Source organism: Pseudovirgaria hyperparasitica, assembly GCF_010093815.1.
Source record: "Pseudovirgaria hyperparasitica strain CBS 121739 unplaced genomic scaffold EJ05scaffold_2, whole genome shotgun sequence".
Lineage (NCBI taxonomy): Eukaryota > Fungi > Ascomycota > Dothideomycetes > Acrospermales > Acrospermaceae > Pseudovirgaria > Pseudovirgaria hyperparasitica.
In genome coordinates, this window is record NW_022985550.1 from 389,033 (window position 1) to 416,808 (window position 27,776).

Consider the following 27,776-nt stretch of genomic DNA (forward strand, 5'->3'; position numbering starts at 1 on the left):
CGATCGAGACAGTAGTGCGATATGTCATATACGAGAGACATTGCGCCTGGAGCCGCGCGGTCATGTGCTACACCGTCTGAGAGACATCCAACTCACCGTTCGAAGCCCGCAGAACCTCACTCTATATACACTCTATATATACGCTCTACGTCGTACCTGTGTATTGCTCAGTGATCCTTTCTGCATGCTTCAATACTGATCATAATGCCTAACAATCGCATACGTACGCTATACGCCGACACTGCCCTCTTGGTGGTACGTCAGGATGTATACCACCGACTGCGTAGTCGATCGTAGACTTCGCTCTGCTATACCTCGCAGACTATCTATATCCAGTGATTGCAGGATCTACCGCAGGATGTATCGCGACACGATGCTCTTAGACAATTCAGCCTCCTATGCGCAGCAGGCTATGCGTACTCGCGATCTTCCTCGAGGCAGACAATGGGATGCGATATACGCATGTTTGAGTTATAATTAGAGGAGCATACTTTTATCTATACTCCTGTTCAAGTATATAGGGAGTTAGACCGCATCTGCAAACTCACAGTAACAACTCTCGAGCATTCAGCACTGCTAAACATCAAGACTTTCACCAACCTACCACAGACCCTCCATAAGCACAACTCAAGACCTACAATCATGCATTTGACGCCCACCATCGTCGCCGTCCTGACTTCAGTCTCCCTCGCCAGAGCGACAGGCTGCTACTCCAAGGGCAGCGCATACTGGGGCAGCGGAGACAACATCGAGCGAGCCAAGGAGAACGCAAACAGGGCCTGTCACGGCAACCTGGGCGGCCGTGACTTCAACGCCGGCGAGGAGCGCAAGGCGTGTTTCAACATCGCGGACAACAAGCGCGTCAACTTCATCATGTCGTACAAGCAGAATGATCCGAAGAGACATATGAGCACTGCCGACTGTAATCGTCACCTTGGCGATCTCATCACTCGTTGCGATCGCGGTGGAGATGGGGATGATGGCAAGTGGTACTATAGGTGAGTCGAGTCTGCCGCAGGCTGGGCATGGCTAATCCGTTGCGAGCAGGTCGGATCCGAATGACGGCCGCTGCTAGGAGTCTTGAGGATATACAGATACGCTCCTTTCGAGACAGACGTTGAGATGATCGCTGGTCAGAGGAGGATTTGCTTTTCATGTACCTACAAGCGTTAGCCCAGCACACAAATGGGAGAAACCAGTTCGGAATAGCTTGTCGTGCATCCCTGCGCTCTCCGCAAGATACACCAACTGGTCCCGCGCATGATCCAGCAGTAGTACTAATTACCTGAGCATAGTATGCATATCGTCGTCTCGTCTGTCAAGAACTGTCCGGACGGCCACCAACAGATCCCTGCCTGCGCAAGGTAATTCCCGTGCCGAGTGGCTGGCACGCGTGAGGGGTATTGCAGCATCGCACTCGTATGACACCCAGCCTCTTCCTTGCGAGGAGGTTGGGAAGTGGATCTGACAATCCCTTCTTCTCCACTCTGGCCCCCCGACCGTTTGCCGTTGATTCGTCATGTGTTGGTTGGCTGCAGAATTGCTGACAGGAGTTCGTGCCTTGCCTTAGGCCGTTCATCCATCCGCGGGGGCCTCGGTTGCGTGGCCTCCTCCCGGGTGGAGCGCAGTGTAATCATGATGCATTTGCGGATCCGCTTCTCCAACTCGAAGCCCGTATCGGCGCCGCCATCATCATGGCATAAACCTTAGGAAACGTCGCCGACGTCACCCAAGACCATGCGCATTCCGTCTTGAACAGCGGCACCCGCGCCATGTTCCAGACGTGAACCTCTTCGGGCAGTCGGTCCACGCCGCTATTATGAATAGCAATCCTACACCTGTTACCTGTATGACTGTCAGGTCGCCATGCCCGAAGGTACGCATGCATGAGGTTGAAACGAAACAGTTCCGTCCACTCACGGCCCTGCCTACCCCTCCCTTCTGCCACTCCGATCCTGCATGAATCCATGCCCTTCTGCAATGCCCAGCATATCATTCTCGCACGCTGACATGCCCATGTCATCCTGTAAGCCCCTCATTCCTATCCACCAGTGCGCGCGCAGGCCCTACCGGTCGCAGATACGGTCACAAGGAACCTCCTCATGCCCGCAAACTGCAGCGATGTCACCGCATCATCCAATGGCCGGCGTCTCCAGCACTGCGTAAGCGCCCGTCCAAATGCCAGTGGCCCTTGAGGGTGTGGTGCTGCAGGCGAACTCCCTCGCCCGCGCTTGCGGCAGCCACTCAGTCCCTGAGCTGGACCCCCTGGCACGCAGCGGATATGGCCGCCACGATGGATTTGACTGGCTGTCTGCTTCCACGTGTGCGCCGGGAGGCGCGGACGGACTACGGATCGGGGTAAGTGGGGTTGTAGGGGAGGGCCGACTGGGTCAGCGTCGGTGGGCTCCGGGAGGGAGGAAGGGAGGGAGGGGCTCGCTCTGATTGTCGTTGGAAAAAGTTTCGAGACGGAGATGTAAAGGAAGGTTTCGTTACGAAGGTGGTATAAAGGATGGGTGGCTTTGGGTTGGTACAGGGACGTGGTCGTCCGTCGGAACGGAAAGGTGATTGGAAAATTGTTTTCCGCTTTAAACTTCACGTGATGGTTAAAATGCTCTACTGGGTCATGCCTGAAGATGAATATGCGGCGCCACAATACCAACCCGAAATGTTCATGTACAGAGGCTCAACTGTAGAGACTGCCGTACCAATACTTGAATTCGCGGGTTTAAGTTGTCATTGAACAGCCCCACGATGTTTGAGATGAGCTTGTGGAATCGACGCTCCACTCATCCGACGGACACTCGGCCGATTACACAATGTTGCAAACATTCAGCGTCTAGAATCGTAGCAGTGACGGAGAATGTTGGCAGTCTATATCGAGTCAGAATTGGTGGCATTAAAATTCACACCAGCAGGCTAGTCGATCAACCAAAGGGCTAAGCTTTCGTGCTGTAATGATATCTAATGCATTCCCGATACTAAAGAAGACTGTAATGCCCATCAACGGCGAGAAATACGACGAGAAGAGGCGGAAATGCAACCTCAAGAGTTGAACGTTATCACACATAGAGACCAGATTCGCATCGAAAGAATGTCTTGGATTATGACTGAGCAATAGCATTTCAGGAGTTTGTACCAAAATTCCAATCAAGAGGGCGACTGACGGCAAACTCCTAATCTACAAGCCTCGCAGAGGTCATTCATGTGTGGTAGTGTAGTCCTATGTTGGAAGACTGGTTGCTCCATCGGTACGCCTGCCCACTTCATAAGCCTGTACGCGACGCGATCAATATATGACTGCTCATCCAGCGAGAAAATCCCCAAATAGTTACAAAACTTGCATCGCTGACCGAACACCATCGCGTTATATCCGTCGCCCGCGTACCCCCTAATCGAAATGGCTATCATTCCACTGCCCCAACAGGATGAACGGCAGGATTGGTTCTGGCACCTGAACCCGCCCCTGACGTATGTCGCAAAATTCTTGTCGCTGAGATTTCCCTCGTCGTCTTCTGCTTGCCACCAGATGGATGGAAGATGTTCGATCGTCGCTCTTGCAACTTGTGGATGAAGTAGCGGATACATGTACGTTGATGACGCTTCGACAGACGGTTCGACAAATCCGTCCAAGGAAGTGTGTGCGCTATCTCGAAGCCTGTGTCGACTTCGTAGATGCTTGCTCAGCACATCTGGGCTACCAAAGCCCCGATTACAGAGGTCGCATTCAAAGAAAGTTCTATGCGCCGATGAAACCTTCACATGCTCGCTGAGTGCATGTCGACTGTCGAAGGACATATCGCAAGCGTCACACCTAACATTATGTGCTGGCGAGTCGCGGATATGCTGGTCGAGCGCATCTTCGCTGCCAAAAGACCGATCGCACGTGTCACACTCGAAAGTCTGAATATGTGCTGGAGAGTCTCGGACATGCTGGGCAAGTGCATCTTCGCTGCCAAAAGACCGATCGCAGGTGTCACACTCGAAAGTCTGAATATGTGCTGGAGAGTCGCGGATATGCTGGGCAAGTGCATCTTCGCTGCCAAAAGACCGATTACAGATGGCACAATGAGCAGCCATTGGGACTCAGATTCAGATAGTACTGCGAGTGTGACTGCACATCTCACCGCTCATGAGGCTGGCTATAAGTACTATTGCTCCATACAATCAGCCACATATAGCATGGATGGGCGACAAGGTATAATTGGACAGACAAAAGCATCAGGTATCTTTGCCAAAACTCGGTCCTTGTTGCAGCTGTCCCACATGCACACGCACGAAAACGTGTATCGTCTATCTCAGACTGAAAATGAATATTGCTTTGTGAGTGGTCATGCACGAAAACATGTCACATAGACAGACAGGTATTGTGCACGTAGAATGCGCGACCACCTTTTCGCTCAGGGTATGATGAGACAAGCATGACCGACTCATTGACGTGGCAGCCTTGCTGCAGTCCCTCATCCCTACGCTTGAGAAGTCCACTACATACTTCCACCGAAACCATGCCTTCTCAGAGCTTCAGAGTCTCGATGATCGAGGCTATATATCATCATCTCGATCACTCATGAGGAAGTCTTCTCAGATGCACACAAGGCTGGTGGGTTTATGACCTGACGGCAATGGTACGTCATGTGTCACAGCCTTGCATCTGCACACCGTGTTCATGCGTCCTGTAGAACTGATCAAGCGGATGCGCATCCACAGAAGATATTCCTGTGAGTGAAGTGCGTGTTTTTGTGGTCCAGAGACTGGCTGACTACGGCTACATTCTGAGCTGACGGGACACTCCTAGCATTATGGGCTGGATGTGCAAGAGCAATGGCACAAACGTATCTATGAAGCCTCTAGTCACGAATGATACTATTTTCAGACCTGTGAAGTCCTCTTTGAATTGTACTGTTAACTTTCTAGACATTTTGGACCACTAAATGAACTCTAATCATTTGTCCTCCCGCCTGTAACAAATGATAGTTGAAGAGGTTAACTATCCACCATCATCGCATCCTCCAGATCAAGGGGCTTTGAGTTGGTACCTGCCCACCCAATCGAATGCGATTCGCATCTGTGTAATCGAAATGTCAGCTTTTTCATGTCGTAACTGGATTATCATCACAGTCGAACATGATGTCTCAGCTTTACCCTCAATGTCAATAGACCTGATCATAATGTCTCCTTCCTCCTTCAGTGTAGATGAGAACGCCAGCATGCTTGATGATCTAATGCCCTCGCAAACACATGTCTTGTATCTTGAGTTTCATAGTCGTGTGAGTTCAAGAGGGATACCCCTTTACCTCGCCTACCTTCCATCACTTCAGCTGAAGAGGTCGTAGTGAGACGATTATGTACTTTTCGTACGTAGAAGCAAATACATCAGAGTCAGAGCTCTATTAAGGGAAGCTTCCACATCCTTGCAAAGGAGTCAGCCGCCGCCTCGATATTTCCAGAGCACTACTGTACTTACTCTATCCATCGCGGAGAATTTGCCCCTTTTCATGATGTACTCCGTGGCTAAACGTGTAGGAGCGTGGTGACTGTTCTGGACTTTAGCGGAGCAATCAATTCCAGGCTTAATCAAAGGCCGGACGGTATACCGAAATCTTGTTATGGTTATGGTTGGACCATTTACGTAAATAATGTTGACTTGAGGGCAGTCTCACTGGGCTGAGACAGCATGGACGACTGTACTAGGAGAATAAAACTTGTAAAATAATATGTTGATGCACACCACGTCGTTTTCTCATGATGTATGACTCTATTATGTCTCTTGATTTCTGCTTTAGTCGCAGAACTGCCCGGGGAATCCAACAAGCCTTCAACACATTGAGGTGGTTGGCGGTACTTGCCCTTATAAATTGTGCTGCTGGAGCTTGACAAAGTCGGATACTGAAATGCGGGATCCAGTCTAGCTCAGGACACCTTGTATCGCAAGAGAGAGATTCAGAATAGTCTATTGTTTTGGCCTGCTGTCCGATCAACGCTGATTCTCATCGTGTTTGGCTGGATAAACTGTTTGGACGGCGTGGAAGTGAATGAATTATCAATGGAACAGTGTGTGTGACTACCAGCCAGGCAAGCCAGGCAATGCTCAACAGCCAACAATCAAACGAAGAAAGCTAATGCTGCCTGTGTTTTCGACTGCTCGAGCTACCCCCTCACAAGTAAACCGAGAGACTACTTCACAGCAGAACCCACTATGTCAAAAATCCAGCCGCCTCCCTTTCCTCCCGGCCATCAACCCACCAACAACACCACCCAACTCAACATGCCGTCTGAATCAAAGCCGATCACCATCAAGCTCACCGATAAGATCGTCGAGATTCGCTTCGTGGCCTTCAACGATGTTCCGTTCGAGTCTATCTTCGCAACATATTGCGAAGAGCAGAAGAAGTCGTTCGATGAGCTCTGTTTCGTGTTCGACCGCTTATGCATTCGGGGCCATGAGACGCCAGCTAGTGTAAGATCATCACCTCTAGAATAGGTTCTGATGAGATACTGATGGGTGTGCTATTTAGGTTAAGATGCCTAGCGGTGCGAAGGTGATGGTTTTCCAGTTGATGGACTCTAGTCCGCAGCCGGCGCCGTCTTCAACTAAAGCCACACCGAGCTTCGCTGGCAAAATTTGTCTCAGGATCGTCAGCAACAACTTCATAGAACAGTATTATGAATTCGCGCCTAGTGCCACTGTGTCTGAGCTCTACGATGCGTATGCAAAGGACATTAACGTAGACGTTGATGATTTCACCCTGGACGAGGAACTTTGCGGGCCTTCAGAGAACGTTCTGATTCGGGATGGCACTGCTCTACTAGTAAGCACACTGGGGGCTAGATCATGGTGCATCATACTAACATACATCAGGACTATTTCGATGCCGGACTAAATTACGTCAATGTGATCTTAGCCATCTTTAAACCTTGATATCTCAAAGGACTGGCTTGATCAAGCAATATTGCAGTGAAGAGATCTGCTAGCAGGAATGGACCAACAAGACACCATCTTACATCAAGACATAACAAGACTGCGACGAGACACAAGAAGGAAAGAAAAGGGAGGGAGCCCCTGATCAGGCAACGCTCTTGATAAAGAGTTACATAGATAGCTGGAAGCCTTCTATCATTATTTACGCTTGGCTATTATTCCAGCTCGTGACCTACTAAGCCTTCAACCGGACCAGCATTCTGACCTCGTCGCCCTCAACCCAAGTGCCTACCAACCTCGTACCCGCGACAAGCTCTACCACCCGTTGAACCCTCTCCTGATCGTCTCCGTCTTCATCTTCTGCCTCAGAATCCCAGTCTTCTTCCTCGAGCCCCTGATCCTTCGAAACCACATCCCACTCGCCCGTTTCCCAAAACAGCCTCAACGACAGAGGCGGTAGACACAGCTCCTTCCCAATCAGACCCAGCGTCGAGTATATCGTATACGACTTGGGTACTTTGCTTATGAACTCGCGATCCTTCAGTATCCTCTCAAGTCTGGCAGCTTTCGACTCAGGCCCAACATATAAGCCCAACGGTTCCGCTTCTCCGCCCTCCGTTTCAAGTTTCGCAAGAACATCATCTGCGAGCCGGAATCTGATCGTCAACAGCCTCGCTGCCAGAGAGTTTGGGTTGACCTTGGGTGCACTACTCGCAACTTCTGGCGCGCCGTACTCCTCACACAGCTCGGCGTACCGAGGGTGGGCATCGATGATGTCTTGCCGCTTCCCCGGCAGGGCAGAGCTGAGCTCGGATGTGATGAGGGAGAGGTAGTACGACTCGGCGTTGAGACGCTCTTTGGCACTAATGTTACCGAAATTGATTGACTTCAGGTTTGCTAGCCGGGCTGTCGTTAGGAGATAGCCGGTGTCTGTACTCAGGGGCTTTCCGTCGGGTGCGACGAGAGATGCATATAACGGGTTGTGCGAGACGCGCAGGGAGGTGAGACCGGGGAAGACTTTTGGGAGGGCGTTGATGAGGTCCCAGGAGGCGATTTGGTTGTAGGAGAGGTCGAGATCGGTAAGGGTGGCGGAGAAGGCCAGAGGTTGTGATGGAGTTGATGGGGAGTGGACGGAGGATATCAGGTTGAATTTGAGGACTAGACGCCGAAGGACTGGGAGACTTGTCACAGGGGCGAGATCTGCGAGGGACTGGAACTCGTTGTCTTCGAGTATAAGTTCAGTGATGGAGTTCGGAAGGGAGAGGTCAGTGAAATCCAGGTGTTTGAGGATATTGTTGGAGGCCGAGAGAGATGTCAACTTGGCAAACGTGGTGCTCAGCTGGACCACTTCCGACCACGAGAGCATTATATCGTTGCATGTAAACGTTGTAATACCACTTAATGCTTCAGTGTAGCGCGTGAGTTCGTCGTTGCTCAACTGTATATCTCGCAACCGATTGCCACTGCGCAGCATACTTAGCACTAGATCTTGCACACAGTGGTGGGCTCAGGACCAAAATCATACTTTATTCGTAGACCTCTCAATCTAGGTAGCTCCTCACATATCTGCACAACCTCCCTCCACTCCTCGAAAAGGTTCCTGCTCAGATCAAGCTCACCAATCTTCGGACTAGTCTCTTTAATCGTACCAGCTGGTGCTCTCTCCCGTACAGTTTCGCCATTGCACATGCGCAGCCCGTCGAGAATTACAATGACTAGTTCGTGCAAATGCGCCAAACGTCGCGCAATCTTCTCGAAACCTACCTCTTCAACCTCCTTACCGCTGATCCGGATCGCCTTGGGCAGTTGCGGCAGCGGAGCATTCTTAGGCACATGCAACAAGCCGCTGTCTTGTAATACGTCTGATGCATACTTGTGCTTCAGGGCTTCTACGAATGTGCGAGGCGCGTCGGGAACGCGACTTGGGCGCACAAAGGATGCTGCTGTGGGAGAATCACGGAGACCTAGGAGCGTTAGTATGCTGTGATCTTGATGCGCTGCCTGAACTGGTCTTACAAGTAAAATATTTCTTTCTACCATGCTGCCCAGAATGCTTTCCGCGCGTTGGATCGTCCCATTCGACACCTAGCCAATCTCCCTTTGTGCCCTCTACATCGCCAATGTAGCGCACTGTACATAGAGCATCTGAGAACGAAAGTCGTTGACCTACATGATTCTGCGACATGGTTGTAGGATGTATACGTCGTAATACACTGTGAAATAAAGGTGGGGTCAGATGTTTGCATAGAGCTGCTCGTGGAAAGTAAGCAGTCTAGCCTATAGAGGTTAGCTGCCGCTGTGGATCCTGGTCTGGCGCGAAATCTTGGCCGACAGAAAAAATAATGGCCCATAGACTTCTTGGTAGACGAATTGCCACCACGTTGATGAATCCAGCTATCCTGTCGGCGCATATATCACACGATGGTGCCGCAAAAGAGTCGTAAGCGCAAGGCTGAAGTTGCGAAAGCCCCCACTCCTGAGTTCGAATCGGAAGACGAGCTGGAGAATGGCGAGCTTGACGGCATATTGTCTCAGAGCGACGACGAGTCAATCGACAGTGACGATGAGCTCACAGGGAGCGGAGAGGAAGAGGATGAGACGGATGAAAGCGAACTTGACGAGGAAGACGTGTCAGAAGACGATGAAGAGGATATAAGAGAGCAAATGCGCAATTTGAAGACTTCGAGCGAACCCATACTTCGGCGAAAGAAGAGCAAGACGAGCGATACAATCCCGAATGGCACTGAGGAGCCAGCGAACGACGAGAACGGAACATCATCAACATTAGGAGACGCTGATACCGAGGAACGTTTCGGCAGTCTTACATCAAATTACACTGTCACAACGGATGCAAATGGCAATGAGAGATATATATACAAGGAAATCGATCCTGTGTACGACTCTGACGACTCAGACGCTCCTGCAACCACGAACACCATCGGCAATATTCCCCTCTCATTCTACGATTCTTACCCACACATTGGCTACGATATCGATGGCAAGAAGGTCATGCGGCCAGCGAAGGGCGATGCGCTGGATTCTCTTTTGGATAGCATCGACATACCCAAGGGTTGGACGGGTCTCACGGACCCGGCGACTGGCAAGCCGCTCGAGCTGAGCCGAGAAGAGCTAGAAGTCCTGAAGAAGCTCACGCGAAACGAGCTACCTGAAGAAGGCTACGATCCATATCCTCAAATGGTAGAATACTTCTCAAGCAAGACGGAAATCATGCCGCTCAGCTCAGCGCCTGAGCCGAAGAGGCGGTTCATCCCATCCAAACATGAAGCCAAGCGGGTCATGAAGATCGTAAAGGCGATCAAGGAGGGTCGGATACAGCCATATAGGCCACCAGGAGAGCGTGTGGAAGATACCGACCCCGACGTCAAGCGCTACGATATTTGGGCAGATGAAGCGCCCCGCCCAGATAATGTTCACCATATACCGGCACCTAAATTACCTCCTCCGGGATATGAAGAGAGCTACCATCCACCTCCTGAATATCTTCCCGATAAAGACGAAAAGGAGACTTGGGATAAGACGGACGAGGAAGACAGAGAACGAGATTATCTACCCAAAGATCACGATGCTCTACGCAAAGTCCCTGGCTACGACAAGTTCGTCAAGGAGAAGTTTGAGCGCTGTCTTGATTTGTATCTCGCACCGAGAGTACGAAGAAGAAAACTTGATATCGACCCTGAATCGCTACTACCAAAACTTCCTAGCCCTGACGAGCTAAGACCATTCCCTAGCACCTGTGCGACTATTTTCCGTGGCCATGAAGGACGAGTGCGCAGTCTAGCAGTGGACCCGAGAGGGATCTTCCTTGCTAGTGGTGGTGATGACGGATTCGTGAGAATATGGGAACTCATGACTGGACGTCAAATATGGAGTGCCAGACTGTCCACCGAGGATGCCGTAGACACTGTTCGATGGAGGCCAGGTAGAGACACATGCATAGTGGGAGCGGGTGCCGGCGAATCTGTATACTTGATAGTGCCGTTTGCTATCATGTCACCTGAAACAGAAGATGCTAGTCGAGAGATCCTCGACGCGGGATGGGGCTACGCAGCTTCAAGGCCGACCGCAACAGACGGCAAAGAGCCAGCGGCCAAATGGGCCCGGCCAGGAACGAAACTAGAGGACAAGGGCGTCCTCGTGAAGGTCACGGTCCGGTCAGCAGTCAAAGTAATCAATTGGCATCGGCGTGGGGAATACTTTGCGACAACCTCGCCCCGTGGCCAAAGCAGTGCAGTCGCTATTCACACACTTTCAAAGCATCTGACGCAGTTGCCGTTCAGAAGACTGAAGGGCATGGCGCAGGTGGCACTGTTCCACCCTTCGAAGCCGGTGTTCTTCGTTGCTACGAAGAACACTATACGGAGTTACGATCTCTCCCGACAGGAGCTACTTCAAATACTGCAGCCGGGAGCCAAGTGGATCTCGTCGGTCGACGTGCACCCTGGGGGAGATAATCTGATAGTGGGAACATATGACCGGAGGCTGCTATGGCACGACCTGGACCTGTCAACAAAGCCCTACAAGACGCTGCGGTATCACCAGCAAGCAATTCGAGCAGTGCGTTTCCATCAGGGCGGCCTTCCATTGTTCGCAGATGCTTCGGACGATGGCAGCTTGCAGATCTTCCACGGGAAAGTGGTTGGTGATCTCATGGAGAACGCTACAATTGTACCCCTCAAGGTGCTGCGCGGCCATCAGGTCAAGAGCAGACTCGGTGTGATGGACATTGATTGGCACACACGGGAGCCCTGGTGCGTCAGTGCCGGTGCAGACGGAACGAGTAGGCTATGGTGTTAGGTGATCTTGTAGAGCTACTTTGTGCGTGAGCATGAATCAATCGAATGAAAGGGCGTATACAAAGAACGGCGCATCTAAGAAGAGTTTAGACCGACGGCATCTTTGAGACGGGCGCATAGCATATCAGCATGCTATGGAGTCATTGCGTGATAAGGGACTCAATGCGACCAGCCTAAGCCTCTCGATCACCATCCTCGTCATCAACTTGGTGCGTATCAGACATAAAGTGAGAGGGAGAGGGAGAGTGGTGCGCACTTGAAGTGAGTTAGTAGTGGAGACTGCGGAGTGCAGTGGTAGCTGTGAATGCAACCTAATTACCCTTAATACCCTTGTCCTTACCTTTTTTCCCCCACGTTCCGTGCTGCAGCCAATCACATCATTCCCTGGCGACCACGTTCCTCACGCGACACCTCACTGGGGATGCTCATTGCAACTCAGCGTAAACGCCCGTTAAAATGCTGCTCTCCCACATGCCCTGCTATCCGAAGAGGATTCTGCTTCTCTCTTTCAAGACCTCGTCTGTTGCATTCAGACGTGCTGTGAATGTCGTCCCTCGTTGCAAACATGCCTCGACCAGCTGCTCTCCCTACGCCTCAACCGTCGACTGAGATCGCCAGCAAGAGTGATGGTCACACTACCACTTTTGATGCCTCCTTCAGTCTCGGCCCCGCAGCGTTGCGCGAAGGTACTACGTCCTCAACAACGTCGAATAGTTCAGATTCGTCTTACAATCCGGCATCGCCCAATCTAAACTCAAAGCCGTCACCTCCCAATCCTCGCAAGCGTCCCAGTGCTTCGTTACAATCAGCCACAGTTCAAGATGGGTACACATTACCACCACCACCAACCAGATCACGTAAGATCATTCAAATGAAGCCACAGGCCAAGCAGCAGCAGCAGCAGCAGCCACAGGACGTAGAACACCAGACGAAACCCACAGAACCGCCAACGCCGACCAGTGCTAATGGCAAGTCGACAGGAGGGGGAAAGAAGAAGCAAGGTAGCGGAAATACCGCAGCCGGTCGAAAGATGGCACGCAAGACTGCACACAGTCTGATCGAGCGGCGGAGGAGGTCTAAGATGAATGAGGAGTTTGGAGTCCTAAAAGACATGATCCCTGCCTGTGCGGGGCAGGAGATGCATAAATTGGCGATTCTGCAGGTACGCACTGTGCGGTGTATTTGCCTATTGGAAGAAGGCAGAGTACGACTCAGGAAGCTGACAATAATGGTACCCGCAGGCAAGCATAGAGTATATGCGCTATCTCGAGCAATGCCTCACCGATCTCAAGGCCTCAACGGGCCACGGCAACTCCATTTCATCTTCAGCGAAGCCCACTCCTCGCGAATCCACGAATGCGACCCCACAGCCTAGCAGAAACCTCGATGAGTCTTCAGACGAGGATGAGGACGAGGCTATGGAAGACGATGCAATCTCCCCCACCACCCTGCCGACGATGCGCCATACTTTCCCGCCACTTCCTCCTTCCTCGGCGACATCACCAATCCTATATGCTAATCGCTCAAACCCGCACTCCACAACCACGTCACCCAATATGGTACCAACAACAGACCCAAGACACTACAGCATAACATCGTCCATCCGCTCTACAGTGACATCGCCTTCCATCCTACCTTCTCCAGCTTTCAGCTCCAGTGGCCATACCGCTCCACCTTTCCCACCTACTGGACACAGCACTTCAGCACGATTCGCTCTGCTTACCAGCCCGGCGCTGCATCCGCAGACGGGCAATTCTGTGCAGAGCACGAATAGTAATGTTAATGATCACGGCAAACCCGGACTGCAGCGAGATCAGAGGATGAGCGAAGACCAAGAAGCTACTGCTGCGTTATTAATGTTGAATTCAGACCGCCGGAATTGGCATAATGGGGCTCGAGGAATGAGCGTACGAGACCTGCTGAGCGGGTAGATGAGTGATGGCGCGTAACGGTATTTTACGTTTGGTTTTCGGAATATGTACGGACGATGATGGTATAGTAGGACTACCGGTTGGGAGGCTTTTTCGTTGATTTCAAACATACCAGGAGGTCTTCAGTGAGCGTAGATTCGCCAGTTTTGTGTGTTTTGTTACCCCCTTTTTGTTCATCACGTGCTCATGAGCGACGGATGTAATGATGAATGCTCCTGGTGTTTCCCGGGGTATGAGCGTATAGCGAGGGCACCTTGTTCTTGCGCCGCAGCTAGAAATATATATGAAAAGTGCTTTCAAGCGGAACACTTGCAGCTCTGATATATCAAACTATGTTTGATAGAGGACGAATGGAAGCATAGCTTCAGGTCACTAATTTCTAACGAGGACAGTACGGATGTCAATACAATCTCGAATGTACAATGTTCGTAATGGTGGTATATTCTGTAAACGCCAGTAACGCCATGCGATACTCCCTCATAATGCTATCCTTACACGTCTCCCAGAGGTTTAAAAATTTCCATCTCCTCCATGACCCAAAACCTCTATGCGTCTACTCAGCATCTAAAAGTCCTTCCGAGCATGCTTGCTCATCTTCCGCAACCTCTCACCATAAAAGTACAACGCAAACGGAATCGGAATGAACGCAATGCCCAAAAACGCAAGCAGACTGCTCGCCCACCCAACACCAAGCCTATTATACATCGCACTCGCAAACAGCGGGAACCCCGCACCGAAACTCGACCGGAACAAATCGTTTCCCGCAAGCACAGACGCCGCATGCTCCGGGTATGCATCGGACAAGTAGTTCAACACGCTGTTGAACAGCAGCACCGCGCCCACGCTGAAGAACGCACTGCCGATAATCGGCATGATCCAGTGTATGCTCTCGCGCGCACTCCACCCGAACCAGAACAGACAGATCGGGATGCAGACTGCGCCGACAAAGGACGGCGGGATGCGCTTCTCGGGTTTGAGCTCGCCGTTCGCGTTGAATTGCGGCTCGAGGTAGCGGTGCAGGTACCAGAAGAACGGCGGGATAGTGAGCAATGCACCGACGAAGATACCCAGGAACGCGACGCCTTCAAGGCCCAGGCTAAAGCCGTAGATCTCGACAAAGACGATGGGAAAGGACTCAAACCAGATGTACAGCAGGCCGTACACGAGCGCGATATACAAGTTCAGCAGAAACACCATCGGCTCCGTGAAATTGAGCGTGAACGGCCGGACAAGCGTCATGACGGCAATGTCCCGAGTCGTCATGTTCTCGGCCATGAGCTCGGGCTCGCAGATGAGTTTAGCGTCGCCGGTGAGGCGGCGGAGACGGCGCGTGCGCCGGTACAGGATGTTGTTTGCCGATGTCTCGGGCAGGAAGATGAAGCAGACCACCAGGCAGAAGCCGGACAGCCACATGAGCTCCCAGATCGTCCATGTCCAGCCCTCGGCCTCGGCCGCGAAGCCACCGACCAGAGGCCCGAGGACAGGCCCGCATACGGCGGCGATGCCCCAGACGCCCATTGCATACGCGCGCTTACGCGGGGAGAAGATATCGCCGATGCTGGCGCCGCCGGTGGCGAGCACGGGGGATCCGAAGAAGCCGGTTAGGAAGCGGAAGGCGAGGAGCATTCCGAAGTTTGATGCCAGAGCGGTGGGGATCTGGAAGAGGACGAAGATGAAGAGTGTGCCGATGTAGATTGGGTTGCGGCCGAATTGGGGGATTTCGGAGAGGGGGCTCCAGATCATGGGCCCTAGGCCGTAGCCTGCGACGAAGAGGGTGAGGCCGAGCGTGGCGGCGACTTGGCTGACGCCGAAGACGCGGACGACGTCGGTGATGCCGGCGGTGAAGATGGCGGAGCCGATGTAGACGCTGAAGGTGAGGAGGCAGATGAGGAATGTGACGAAGCATTTTTTGAAGAGGGACCAGTTTTGGGGGTTCTGTGTATTGTCATGTTAGCTTTGCGAGATGGGGACTTTGATGATGTACAATTGACATACCTCAGGATCATCATCTCCAAACCACGAAACAAGATGTATATCCTTCCCCTTCTCCGGGTCGACCTTGACTCCACTAACATGGTTCACATCTCCATCGACAGAAGTCTTCTCGCTAGCATCAGAGTCCCTATTTCCATTCGCACGGCGCTCGTCGCGTGTCCTCACTCCACCAATACCATTGACTTCTTCCTCACCCTCTGGCGGCTCCGTACTGCCATGAAACGCCGCATACCCAGATTTCTTCTCGTCGATATATCGCTTCCAGAGACTGGGATCCCGCTCTTCAGAAAACTTGAGATACTTGCCGCGCGAGACGAAGCGGATGGTATGCCCGAAGAGCGTGTCGCGGATGAGCTCAGTCATGGCTCACGACTACTAGAGCAAAGAACAAGGACTTGGGGAGACAGGAACGTGTAAGACAAGCAACAGCCAGATTTCCCCATGGCGCGCGCGCAAAGTGGATATAAACAAACGCCCTCGACACGAACGCTCCAGCCCTACACTGGTCATCCATCAAAAGTCATCTACATCATCGACATGCAATAGTATGAGAAAGCGGCTCACAAACAGTTAGCACGCACGCCGCACGCGACAAAGTAAAGCCGTGCGCAGAGCTGGCTGGTCATATTACTAGTGAACCCGGCGAATTGGGTGGTGGACGAGATGGAGAAAAAGATGGCGATTGGAGATCGATGACGTCTAAATTAGAAAAAAAAATGCGATTGTCTGCACAGATCTCCATCATGATCTACCGATCGGCGGCCGCGGGAGCTAGTGGAGCCTCGGTGCGTGAGCCGTCCGGTTAAAAGCCGAGTGATTAGGAGACATGACGGTTATTTTGCAGTTATGCCTGTGCCAGAAGGTTATTTTGACAGCACGACTCGACGTCACTCTATATGGTGGCGCTGTAGAGATATTGAATGTGTATGCACTTTTTAAGACACCTTCTCCACTCGCCTTACTGCCAAGACTTATCTGGGGAATCTTTTTTTCGTCATTACTTTGGTTTGTTTAAACGGTCATATTGGCTACCTATTTAAAAGAACTGTGAGGAGACCTCACTGAGTCTACTCGTATTTACAAGATCATTGCGCCCTTTCATGTCCGAGTCTTCATCGAGACCGAAGGTGTTGCTGGGCCAGGCGTATATGTACAAGTGCCATAATGGAGCGGAGTGGGACCTGAAGTACATTTGCATCAAGATGTCAGATATCTCATATCTTCGCCAAGATTTGGTTGATCGCGAGCCTTGCGGTTGTGCACGTATATCGGCTCTTTTCATCGTCATTCGTCATACCGAAAATCAATCTCTCCACTTCACAGTCCTTGTCTTTGATTTGATCTGAGAAGTCCTCTGGTAGTAGTCCAAGCTTTAAACGCCTCAATGTCTCGTGTCTCTCCATCTTCGTTCCAAAGGAATAGACCAGCTCGAATAGAATGATGCCCAAGGAAAAAACGTCGAGCTTTGCGCTAGGTATGGGCGATGCCGTGTGTGGCCGGTAGAACTCTGTGCCTACGGCTTTCGCTGTAGCGGACAATCGCGAGCCTTCTGGGCGAGCGATGGCTGTAACAAGGCCAAAATCACCGATGCGCAGCCCGATATGACCACGACCGGGAGCTTTGTTGAGTGCGCATGTGTCGCAGTCAGAGAGGTTGACGCAGCCGGCGGGAACCACGGGTTCGGTGAAAGGCGAGAGGAAGATGTTAGACGGTTTCAGGTCGCGATGAATCACGTCCGCGGAGTGGAGATATTCTACGCCGTCCATGACAGACAATATGATGCGAAGAGATGCCTTAACGTGGAAGCAATGTCGGAGGCCTGATGCGGTATTTGCGATATGAGCACTGGGCGGTGGACTGAGGAAATCGGCGAGTGTCATTGGATGGACACCCATTTGTATATGTAACGTGAGCTGAGGGGCAAGCGTTTTGTTGTCTGACGCTTCGTGCCTAGAAGAGGTCACATAGGAGTCCTGTAGGGACGTTGAAGGCTCATGTGCGATGGAAGTACGTGGAATTATCTCATCGACTTCGTGGCCCCAGCTATCATCTCCCCTGGCACTATGCACCGTGCTCTTCTTCGATCGGATTGAAGAGACGGTGGCATTGCTTTGACGACGCTGTGCTGGGGTTTCCTTCGAGATGAGCTCGTTTGGACTGTAGTCGACTTCCTCCGGAACGGACCCGGCTGTGTCGTCTCCGAAGACAACATTAGGCTCTTCGTAAAGGTTTTTTCCGTTACGGATTTCGGCCAACTCTGAAACAGATGAAGCAACGAGATCAGATGCAGACCGAGAGCTCTCTCCCTTGGCAGGCCCCTCGATCATATTCCTCCGAGACTGGATAGAGGGGTATGCGGGCGGTGCCTCCACTGGAGCCATCTCTAACCACCCACCATAGTAGCGTACTATATTTGGGTGGTCGAGACGCGCGATTGTGCGTATTTCTGCAAGAATATGATTCAATTCAGTCTCTCCTCGATCCTGAATCTGCTGCACTTTTCCAGGGCTAAGGACAATCTGTTTGATCGCATAATCCATACCATCAAGTTTGTGGCGGCATTTAAACACCTTACCATAGCCACCCTTGCCAAGCACAGCAATCTGCTCAAAGTCTTTTTCGTATCTGGATGTCTCCCAGACCCGGTGAGACACAAGCAAGCGTTGGAGTGGGAGTGGCATGAGATCATTGTTCGGAATAGTCATAGAGTACTGCATGAAGGGGTTATGGGCGAAAGCCAATCTACCAAGGGTGGCAGAAAGGTCGGCGTGGCCCTGAGCGCTGGGTAAAGCGCCAGAAATGCTTCCATCAGACAGGTCAAGACCGGCGTCTTGTGACTGTAAGAGTGAGTCCAAACCTTGTCTATACCGATCACGTAGCGGCCGTAGTGATTCCTCAGACCCGGAGCCTAGAACACCTAGGGACGATAGTTGAGTAGCCATAGACTGATACTTCGACTTTGCTAGCGCCTTGACCTCGGAATCGCTCGCGGAGTAGACATGGCCATGAGGTCGATCCCCCGCATTATTGAGCGACTGCAGTGCGTTCGCCAAAGCTTTCTCCTCCAGGAGCGAGTGAAGTAGGAGATCTTTGTGCTGGTGCTGTTGATTGGGGAGGTCTTTTGAGGTTGACAGGGCTTGCTCTCGGTCGGATGTGTCGGTGGAGAGAGTTTGGATCCTTGAAATGACGCCAGAGGCATCAACGCCACGCTCATGTTCAACAGACGTCGAGATTTCCGCATCAGTAGTATCGTCAGTTGTCGAACTGGTTACATCGTTTGGTGACCGAAAAAAAGAGCTCATGATAAACAGCTGGCGGGTTTAGCAAAGTGCGACACATCGGACATATGTGTTAGCGAAACTGGCGTAGCTGTAAGTCCATAGCTACAGAAAGCCAGGGAGCAGCCTATTCTAGGATTCGTGACAAGTTAAGAAGCTTGAGGGCGGATAGTTGACATCGAAAGCATGGATGGTGTAAGGACAGATTGAAGTATCTGCCTGGCCTACACAAGCGACTCCTATGATGGCTGCCTGAGTCGAAGAAGATGTGCAGCAGACACACATATACCAGTCATAGGGCGCGATGTACATGGGCAATGCTGTTTTCGGACATCCAAAACATTCCAAGAGGTTCTATAATGTACACGAAAGCATGATGCATATGGTCACGAGTTTTCGTGTGACGCGATTCTGTCGAGACGCCTCTTGGCATATTAGATGAAGCGCGTCCACGCTACGACCTCAAATGTCATCTTAACACCACTCAGACGGCTAGTCATAACCCTACCGGCCAACTCGACATTTGGACCTCCTTATCCTCAGACTGCCAGTCATGTAACGAGAATGCCTCGCCAGCTACCATGGGCGACGGACAAGAACAGCGGGCCTGAGAAGGTGCCTCCACCATTGAAGTGCCCCGCAGTCGCTACTTATCATACCGATGACGATATTGAAACAGAACGGCGCAATACAGGACTTGGTATAGACATATTCGCCTTACTGCGCACATAGTATAACTAATGTAACGTAGTCCGAGCCGCATCAAGCTCACCAGTACCACCTCCGTCGCCATTAGAAGAGGAGTCAGCCTTACGTTAAGCGAAATTGCTTCACAGGCTTACACAAGACAGGTTTATGAAAGAGGGTCTTGCTGCTGATGATATATGGATCATGGTTGAAGACGAGTTTCTGGATACAGCCAAGCTCTTCACGCGACATCTACACCGTGCGGAATATCAGCGACTGAAGAACCTCGCGAAGCTCGAAACCGCGCGCAGGACGAACAATCTCTCCCGACCCTCTGTGAATGAAGATGCGGCAAGCGCAGATATCACACGTATGGAAAAGAGCCGAAAGCGAGACCAGACACAGCAGGCCGCCGTTGCCGGGTTGGCTGCAACCGCGCATGATATTTCTTCAGACGATGATGCTCCATGGATGTTCGAACCACATCTGGGCAAGCTCATGAGGCGACCGCCCCCGATATCCAAGAATCTGGCTTCAGCAGCCGGTATCAAATCAAAGAGTCGTGCTGCGGCAGGTTACAAGAAAGCTAGATTATCGCCTCCTCATAGAACCACAAAGCCCAGCGCTGTCTCCTCGTCTGCGGACTACAATAGCATGGCTGGACTTGCGCAAGAGATTGGGGCGGTGAAGGAGAGACTGTTATCGGAGGACGAGAATGACCTTGATGCCCCGGCTCCGGCGCGATTCTCGCGAAGGCCTGAAGCGAATCGTGATGATAGAGTTCCTGCTGCACATTCAGTATCCGTTAAGCAGAAGGCATCACACAACGCATCTGATATTCAGAAACCATCAGAGCGAGTATCATTAGGCAAGTCATCAATAGCACAAGGTTCCACGCAGGCATCGACCTCCACTCGCGGATCCAAGCCGACGCCGAAGTCAGACTCGACTACGCGGAGGTCTTTCTACACTGAGCGATCAGTTCCAAAGGCCTCTTCCGTAGCAGATGAAGATGACTGGTCTATGAAATCCTCGACCTCGTTAAAGACTCGTGAGCTTCTAAACCGACGTCGAGCTGAGCGAGCAAAGAAACAGAAGGAGGAAGAAAAACAGCAGAATAACAAGTCGTATTCGTTAGATGAGATACCCACGTTTCTGTTTTGATGCAGCATTGAACATTATTCTCAGCGAAGCGTTGACAGATTTTCGTTTACTCTTATGACTCCCTTGCTCACCTTTCAGCCGCTGGCTTGATTCTTAGTTCATGGTAATTCATGGTATAACTCGCCACCGAGCACCGAGGTGTTGAGCTTGCTAAGGGGCACTTGAACGGTGCTATCGTCTTACCCCTGTTGCAGCAACCGAGCGGTATCATCCATGTGGAGCGGTACAGCCAAGCACAGTCCCTCGCATGCCAAGTGTCGAAAATTCCACTCACATAGTGCACGGCGCAGACACGACCCTTCGCTCAGCCAGCCGGCAAGAATTACCCCAAGGCGTGTAGGAGAGAGATGATGTAGCTCGTGTGATTACTGTATAGATCCTTTCTGGCGTTGGACCATGCGCTGCATAGATGCCGCATCGCCATCGCCATGGATCGCCAAGACCTATATAAGTTGACATACGGGAACCACTCTACTAGCCTCGAGCGGGGAATACAGGACTAATACGTCACAAACTGCATCTCCACTTTTTGCCAATGACAAAAAGTGCTCAATAGGTCGGCATGATGCGGGCGCACGATTAGCTACGTCCCGATATTTACGGCCTGTCGTACAGATGGAAATGGTAACGTCTCCAAGCCTCAAAGGCGATAGTTATTCTCGCCTGAGTCCCGAGGTCGTTCCTATTGGAGAATGTTGGCCTAAAGTCGCGCGGGGTTTTCATGCAGGTGGTTGGGAGTGTGTGGGAGGACTGCGAAACTAGAATACCGGTTGCTCCCTTGCATACGTCGGCCGAAGGAAGAGCAGCCAGCAATGAGTGAATGAGTTGGGTGGGCTAGGAGGAGTTTGAAAGCCGTTACCTGCTAAGGTACCATATTAGTTGAAAGAAAGGATAATTAATGGATGCGACTACTGCACGTTATCAGTTCTTGGCATCCTTTGACCTGAATGAAGAGGTTGCTGCGCCCGATCTGTGTGGCCCGGCTTTCCCACTTCTCTGGCTAGATATTTCTTGGCCGTCTCTCTTGGGGGTACCCTTTCAAGCTTGGCCGGTCCGACTTCTAGATTCCTCTCGTTGGATGATAGCTGGATAGATAGATAGCTACATGGCATTCGTGGCCGAGTTCTTCAGTCTACTTCTCAAATCTCTTCTCTAGTGGGAAAGCGCATTTCAATTCGCAATATCCCATCTCGCCTTTGCGCCGCGGGCTTCTTACACCTCATGGCCTCTACGAGTGTCGATTACGGCACAAAGCCAGCGTCGATTGTTGATGCTAGAGGCTCGCCGGGCAGTGAGAAGGCTTGCGATCCCGAACGTCGAGCGTCGATTCGATCGTCTAACGATCAAGCTGCTGTATCTCACGATTCCACGCACCGGAAGTTGAAGCCTCGTCATATTCAACTGATTGGCATTGGCGGTACGATTGGCACGGCGCTCTATGTGCAGATTGGTCGTCCGTTGATTCAAGGCGGCCCGGCAAGTCTGTTTATTGCGTACACGATATGGTGAGTTGGTTCATTCCCAATGCCAGAACAGAACGTCGGTAGGACATGCCCATGGATGCAGTCTTTCAGACTATCACTCCAGGTGTATGCCATCATGGATCATGAATATACACGCATACAGAAAGCATTCAGAACAGAGCCTTATATGAATGTGTCAAATAGGTGTGGATTCGTCTTATGCGTAACACTGTGTATGCAATTCCATTTCTCTTCCTTGTCCACAGCACTATGCCTCCGAGAAACACACGCCCACAAGCAGTTTCCATACCCCCGGAAATATCTCCCATAGCGCCTGATCCAATCGCACAGTCCAACATTCGACCATTACTGAGACTGTCGTCATGTAGGCATGGCTGAGATGGCCACATATCTCCCCATATCCTCGCCCTTCATTCGCTTCGCTGGCAGGTTTGTCGATGGTAAGTAAGATTGTAAAAGACACTGGAAGAATGCTAAAGTATTTGTAGAAGCGTTTGGATTCGCAGCGGGTTGGGTAATTATATCTCACTCGGAGTATCACAGAGTCACGTAGACTGAGTATCCCGCAGAACTTCTTCGTATTCCAAGCCGCTCTGGTACCATTCGAAATTGTAGCCTGCAACCTCATCATTCATTTCTGGAGCGACGCCGTGCACGCCGGGGTCATTATCACTATCGTCATAGCACTCTACGCGTAAGTCAACACCAGAATATGTTGCACCTCATCATCCTAAGTACCACCCAGCCTCATCAACCTCTTAGCCGTAAAATGGTACGGCGAAACCGAATTCTGGGCCGCTCTGGGCAAGGTCCTTCTAATCGTCGGTCTTATCATCTTCACCTTCATAGCCATGCTAGGCGGCAACCCCCTAGGCGACCGTTTCGGCTTCCGATACTGGCGCGATCCAGGGGCATTCACATCTCCGCCCGCATTCTCATACACGGGCGACACGGGCCGCTGGCTCGGCTTCTTCCAGTGCCTGATCCAAGCTGCTTTCGCCATCGCCGGACCAGATTACGTCTCCATGGCCGCCGGCGAGGCAGAGAACCCGCGCGTCATAATGCCGCGCGCGTACAAAGCCGTCTTCTACCGCCTGACGGCGTTCTTCGTGCTGGGCAGTCTGTGTGTCGGTATTCTGGTGCCGTACAACGACCAGGACATGATTCGGGCGTTTGAGGACGGCGAGCCGGGCGCGGCGGCGAGTCCGTATGTTGTCGCGATGAATAGGCTGCAGATCAGGGTCTTGCCGCATATCGTCAATGCGATGGTGCTTGCATCCGCATTCTCTGCTGGAAATAGCTACGTGTACTGCGCGAGCCGCAGTCTCTTCGGTTTGGCTCTCGAGGGGAAAGCGCCGAAGTTTCTTACTATCTGCAATCGCAACGGCGTGCCGTACTACTCCGTCGGGATCGTCCTTCTCATCGCGCTGCTTTCGTTCCTCCAGCTTTCTGAAAACACTGCTGTTGTGCTGAGTTGGTTTGTCAGTCTTGTGACGGCGTCTCAGCTGCTCAATTTCAGTGTCATGTGCTTCACTTTCCTGCGATTCAAGAAGGCGTGTGAGGCACAGGGTCTGAATCGCAATACACTGCCGTTCCGCGCGCTCTTCCAGCCGTATATCGCGTATATCGGGCTTACGGGCACGCTGCTGATGGCGATTGTGGGTGGCTATGCGGTGTTTTTGCCCGGGCAGTGGGACGTGCCGACGTTTTTGTTCTCGTGAGTTTCAAGCCCTCTGATCCATGAATAGATCTGCTAGATTCATATGGACTGTATACGAAAACGAGTGACTGCTGACTTTTGTTTCCCCCAGGTACTTTATGATTGGCGCCTTTCCCGTGCTGTATATTGGATGGAAGGTCATTCACAAGACGAAATTCAAGGCCCCGAGCGAGGTCGATTTGTATAGGGATGTGGCTGAAATTGAGGAGTATCAGCGGACCTATGTGCCTGAACCACCGAAGTGAGTATGCGAGATGTTGGTTTAGTAGATGCTGTTGCTGACATTCAGGTAGAAACACGGTTGACAAGTGGTTCAACAAGATTTTTAGCTGAGATGTTGGAGAGGTATGCAGCAATGTGGTACGGCATGCCGGGACAAGTAGATGTAGCTGTGAGCAGGCCTCATAGCTCCCATAGACTGTAGGGCAATTAGACAGAATGAGCTGCAGCTGTTATATTGAAACTTCATGACGATCACGTGCTCGAAGTGAGACGAGTGTGGTGAACCTACCACATGAGCCACTGAGCTAACCCGATAAAGCTAGTGCCTGCCACCCAACAACGCGGTTCTTGAACGTGGAGTCAGATGAAACTTTCAGTACAGTAGAACGCCACAATGACACGAGCTGTGGCTTGTTTCTTCAGCCACCAACGTGGATATTACACACTTATACTTGCTGTACACCACTGATATGCTAATGCTTATGCTCTATGCTTTTGCGTCTCACAGCGATCGTCCAGCTTTTATCTCTTCACCGTTGCGTGCGACAGATGCTTCACAGGCTGTGCTTTTTGAAAAAGCACACGAAACTCTACACCTACCGTGCGTGCACCTAAATACCTCTGTATCGGGAGCACAGACGGCCGAACGCCATGTGAATAACGCGCCTCGGTCCGGCGTCCGCATCGGCGTTTGACTTTTCAGCGTCCGTTTCCCAAACATATGAATTGGCGCGGCTCAAGCCTACTGCGTGGGAAAGGGTTTATGGCGAAGACACCAGCACGCTTTCTGTTGACTATCTGACCGTTTCGTTCCCCAACCTGGGGTCCGTAGTGTGGGCGTCATTAGACCTCGGCATCTCCCTCTCTTCCTCTAGTGGCGGTGGTGAGTCGTCGTCGTGACGGAGACTCGAGAGGGGGGGAATGGATTGTCCCCCCCTGCAGCACGCACACAGAATGTCCGGACTAGGGGGCCCATAATACAAGACCATTCATCCATGCCCCATACGTGCCTCGGTCGGTTTCTTCCCACTGCACAGAGTCCTCCACGAGCAGAGAGAGGCTTGAGACAAAAAGAGGAGAAAGCATAGGGCCTGTTGTATATAATATTAGAGACGCCCCCCTGGCCCTGGACCGTGTCCGTTCCTTGTCGCACATCAACTTTCCTTTCCCCACTATTAAACTTTTGTATATTGCCGGTACGACGCACAAAGTTGTTTCCTGCACGACGCGTTATATTTTTCGTCGTGTCTGTTGAAACGTCTTGCTGGAGTATTGCCTTGCACCACCTGTGAGACGTCACGGACAATATCATGGGGTCTATTCAGCCGCCGTCGTCGGTGTCTACCGAGAGCGTTGATGTCCTGGTTGTGGGCGCTGGTGTTTCTGGTATCAACGCTGGGTACCGCATCCAGACCGAACTCCCACACTTCACATACAAGATCGTTGAATCTCGTGGTGCCATCGGTGGTACATGGGATCTTTTCCGCTACCCTGGTATCCGGTCTGACTCGGATTTGCACACTTTCGGCTTCCCGTGGCGTCTATGGGCTCACAGCAAGAGTATTGTAGACGGTACCTCGATCCGAAACTACATCCGGGAGTCTGCAGAGGAGTTTGGCATCGACAAGAAAATCGAGTTCAAGCACAAAGTCCTGTCCAGCGACTGGTCGTCCCAGGAGCAAAACTGGAACGTCATTGTTGATAATGAGGGCACTGAGAAGAGGTACAAGGCGCGCTTCTTGCTCTTCAGCACCGGCTACTACGACTATGATACGCCGCTCCAAACACAGATTCCTGGCCTGGATAACTTCCAGGGCCAGCGGATTCACCCGCAGTTCTGGCCCGAGGATCTCGACTACACCAACAAGAACGTAGTCATCATCGGATCCGGTGCCACGGCTGTAACCCTCCTCCCGAACATGACCGACAAAGCCGCAAAAGTCACCATGCTGCAGCGCAGTCCCAGTAAGACCCTCCTCCCCCTTCTTCAATCTCAAACTTCAGACTCACAGCTAACCCCCCAAACAGCATACATCATCCCCCAACCCGCCAAAGACCCCCTCGGCTCCATCTGGCACCGCACCCTCCCCACCTGGCTCTCCTCCCGCCTCACCCGCTGGAAATTCCTCATCCTCCCCCTCATCTTCTTCCACTTCTGCCGCACCTTCCCCAACGCCGCCCGCGGCGCCATCCGCCTCGTCACAAAGCGACAACTCAAGGGCTCCCACCTCCCGCAAGACCCACACTTCCAACCAACCTACAACCCCTGGGAGCAACGCCTCTGCGTCACCCCCGACGCAGACTTCTTCCAAGCCATCCGCGCCGGCAAAGGCACCGTCGTCACCGACACCATCAAGCTCGTCAAGAAAGACGGCATCCAGACCACCGCCGGCACCTGGATCCCCGCCGACATCATCGTCACGGCGACAGGCCTCAAGGTCCACCTCGCCGGCGGGTCCCGCATCGCCGTCGACGGCCAGCCCTTCTCCTTCTACGAGCAATTCCAGTGGCGCGGCGCCCTGATGTCGCGCCTTCCCAACGCCGCCTTTGTCCTCGGCTACACGAATGCCTCGTGGACGCTCGGCGCAGACTGCACCGCTCTGCTCTTCACGCGCATCATGAAGTACATGGAGGCTCAGGGGTATGCGTCCATCACGCCGACGCTCACGCCCGAGGATCTCGAGGGCCCGGCGGCGCTGAAGCCGAGCAGTCCGATGAATTTGAATAGTACGTATTTGGAGAAGGCGAAGGGCTTGTTGCCGTCGGCTGGGGATCGGGGCCCGTGGAAGGTGCGGAAGAATTATATTTTGGATCGCTGGGCGGCGGTGCATTGTGATGTTACTGAGGGGACGGTGTTTCGGAGGGGGGAGACGAAGAAGGTTGCTTAGAGGTGTGGTTTGTGGGTGTGTGATTCGTTGTTGTGTGGATGGTTTCAGACGATGGGGGAGGACTAGGCGTTGGGAATTGTGTGGGTGGGCCGTTTGAGGCTGCGTTGCAAGAGTGCTACATAGAGTGCTGCGTGATATACCTCGCTTTTAAAATATAATCAATCTTCCTGTCCAACGTACTCGGTCTATTGCTGTTCTATGTTTGATGTGCCATCACAATTTTTGCACATTATTCATCGTCTTTAATAGACGGGCCAGCTAAGATTCGGATGAGAGCGCTTCGTTACTGTGATACGTTGCAAGAGGTCAATGACAAACCTGATTTGTGTGGAGGGTGCGTCTTCAGTGTTCTAGTCCTAGTAGAGAGGGGATCTGGGATAGGGTGTAGATGTGTAGGTATGCGTTGTCGTTCCCTTAACGTCTTGATTCGAGTATCACAGTGCACGAGTCCTCGTATCTTTGAACACTGATACGAGGACCCCTATCCAATCACAACAACACAGCTCCGAATGGAAATCAGTATGAGAGGCGATTCGTCTTCAATTCCACGCTTTTTACAAGTCTAAATCTTGATATACTACATTACAGGGGGCGGTGAAGAGGTGGTGGTGACCGATATGAGAAGTCGTGAGGAGGGCTACGCTGATGCAAGGGCGGTCGTGGCCGGATTAGGTACA

General features: G+C 52.0%; 11 protein-coding genes across 11 annotated transcripts; 7 read left to right on the plus strand and 4 right to left on the minus strand.

The window, feature by feature from the left end:
• The first annotated feature begins 560 nt into the window (after positions 1-560).
• Positions 561-1,209, plus strand: EJ05DRAFT_472615 (uncharacterized protein). The gene is made up of 2 exons (XM_033743220.1): positions 561-998; positions 1,048-1,209. Exons 1-2 carry the CDS (start codon positions 643-645, stop codon positions 1,073-1,075), a joined length of 384 nt encoding a protein of 127 aa, XP_033604093.1. The 5' UTR covers positions 561-642; the 3' UTR covers positions 1,076-1,209.
• Positions 1,210-3,094: 1,885 nt separating this feature from the next.
• EJ05DRAFT_472616 (uncharacterized protein) lies at positions 3,095-4,094 on the minus strand. The gene has a single exon (XM_033743221.1). It carries the CDS (start codon positions 4,075-4,077, stop codon positions 3,148-3,150), a length of 930 nt encoding a protein of 309 aa, XP_033604094.1. The 5' UTR covers positions 4,078-4,094; the 3' UTR covers positions 3,095-3,147.
• A 2,099-nt stretch (positions 4,095-6,193) lies between these two features.
• On the plus strand, positions 6,194-7,034 carry EJ05DRAFT_521870 (uncharacterized protein; the record flags this gene model as incomplete). Its single annotated transcript, XM_033748773.1, has 3 exons — positions 6,194-6,454; positions 6,513-6,806; positions 6,857-7,034. The coding sequence occupies 3 exons, from the start codon at positions 6,194-6,196 to the stop codon at positions 6,914-6,916; spliced, it is 615 nt and encodes a 204-aa protein (XP_033604095.1). The 3' UTR covers positions 6,917-7,034.
• Positions 7,035-7,050: 16 nt separating this feature from the next.
• EJ05DRAFT_507289 (uncharacterized protein) lies at positions 7,051-9,116 on the minus strand. The gene is made up of 3 exons (XM_033747910.1): positions 8,933-9,116; positions 8,442-8,880; positions 7,051-8,379 (listed from the first exon to the last, which is right to left on the minus strand). Exons 1-3 carry the CDS (start codon positions 9,099-9,101, stop codon positions 7,152-7,154), a joined length of 1,836 nt encoding a protein of 611 aa, XP_033604096.1. The 5' UTR covers positions 9,102-9,116; the 3' UTR covers positions 7,051-7,151.
• A 166-nt stretch (positions 9,117-9,282) lies between these two features.
• On the plus strand, positions 9,283-12,051 carry EJ05DRAFT_472619 (BOP1NT domain-containing protein). The gene has a single exon (XM_033743222.1). The coding sequence runs from the start codon at positions 9,338-9,340 to the stop codon at positions 11,729-11,731; it is 2,394 nt and encodes a 797-aa protein (XP_033604097.1). The 5' UTR covers positions 9,283-9,337; the 3' UTR covers positions 11,732-12,051.
• Positions 12,052-12,148: 97 nt separating this feature from the next.
• EJ05DRAFT_535017 (uncharacterized protein) lies at positions 12,149-13,976 on the plus strand. Its single transcript, XM_033749223.1, has 2 exons — positions 12,149-12,892; positions 12,972-13,976. The coding sequence occupies exons 1-2, from the start codon at positions 12,275-12,277 to the stop codon at positions 13,659-13,661; spliced, it is 1,308 nt and encodes a 435-aa protein (XP_033604098.1). The 5' UTR covers positions 12,149-12,274; the 3' UTR covers positions 13,662-13,976.
• Positions 13,977-14,094: 118 nt separating this feature from the next.
• On the minus strand, positions 14,095-16,351 carry EJ05DRAFT_460485 (MFS general substrate transporter). The gene is made up of 2 exons (XM_033742614.1): positions 15,657-16,351; positions 14,095-15,596 (listed from the first exon to the last, which is right to left on the minus strand). Exons 1-2 carry the CDS (start codon positions 16,017-16,019, stop codon positions 14,226-14,228), a joined length of 1,734 nt encoding a protein of 577 aa, XP_033604099.1. The 5' UTR covers positions 16,020-16,351; the 3' UTR covers positions 14,095-14,225.
• A 252-nt stretch (positions 16,352-16,603) lies between these two features.
• On the minus strand, positions 16,604-19,165 carry EJ05DRAFT_179507 (kinase-like protein). Its single transcript, XM_033739577.1, has 2 exons — positions 16,689-19,165; positions 16,604-16,640 (listed from the first exon to the last, which is right to left on the minus strand). The coding sequence occupies exon 1, from the start codon at positions 18,956-18,958 to the stop codon at positions 16,871-16,873; it is 2,088 nt and encodes a 695-aa protein (XP_033604100.1). The 5' UTR covers positions 18,959-19,165; the 3' UTR covers positions 16,604-16,640; positions 16,689-16,870.
• A 183-nt stretch (positions 19,166-19,348) lies between these two features.
• On the plus strand, positions 19,349-21,239 carry EJ05DRAFT_179510 (uncharacterized protein). The gene is made up of 2 exons (XM_033739578.1): positions 19,349-19,634; positions 19,686-21,239. Exon 2 carries the CDS (start codon positions 19,790-19,792, stop codon positions 20,783-20,785), a length of 996 nt encoding a protein of 331 aa, XP_033604101.1. The 5' UTR covers positions 19,349-19,634; positions 19,686-19,789; the 3' UTR covers positions 20,786-21,239.
• A 767-nt stretch (positions 21,240-22,006) lies between these two features.
• On the plus strand, positions 22,007-24,322 carry EJ05DRAFT_491400 (amino acid transporter; the record flags this gene model as incomplete). The annotated part of the gene is made up of 9 exons (XM_033745975.1): positions 22,007-22,076; positions 22,107-22,290; positions 22,453-22,481; positions 22,638-22,709; positions 22,758-22,783; positions 22,839-22,963; positions 23,015-23,986; positions 24,081-24,230; positions 24,283-24,322. 9 exons carry the CDS (start codon positions 22,007-22,009, stop codon positions 24,320-24,322), a joined length of 1,668 nt encoding a protein of 555 aa, XP_033604102.1.
• A 925-nt stretch (positions 24,323-25,247) lies between these two features.
• On the plus strand, positions 25,248-27,271 carry EJ05DRAFT_535022 (putative flavin-binding monooxygenase). Its single transcript, XM_033749224.1, has 2 exons — positions 25,248-26,176; positions 26,240-27,271. Exons 1-2 carry the CDS (start codon positions 25,522-25,524, stop codon positions 27,097-27,099), a joined length of 1,515 nt encoding a protein of 504 aa, XP_033604103.1. The 5' UTR covers positions 25,248-25,521; the 3' UTR covers positions 27,100-27,271.
• The last annotated feature ends 505 nt before the right edge of the window (positions 27,272-27,776 follow it).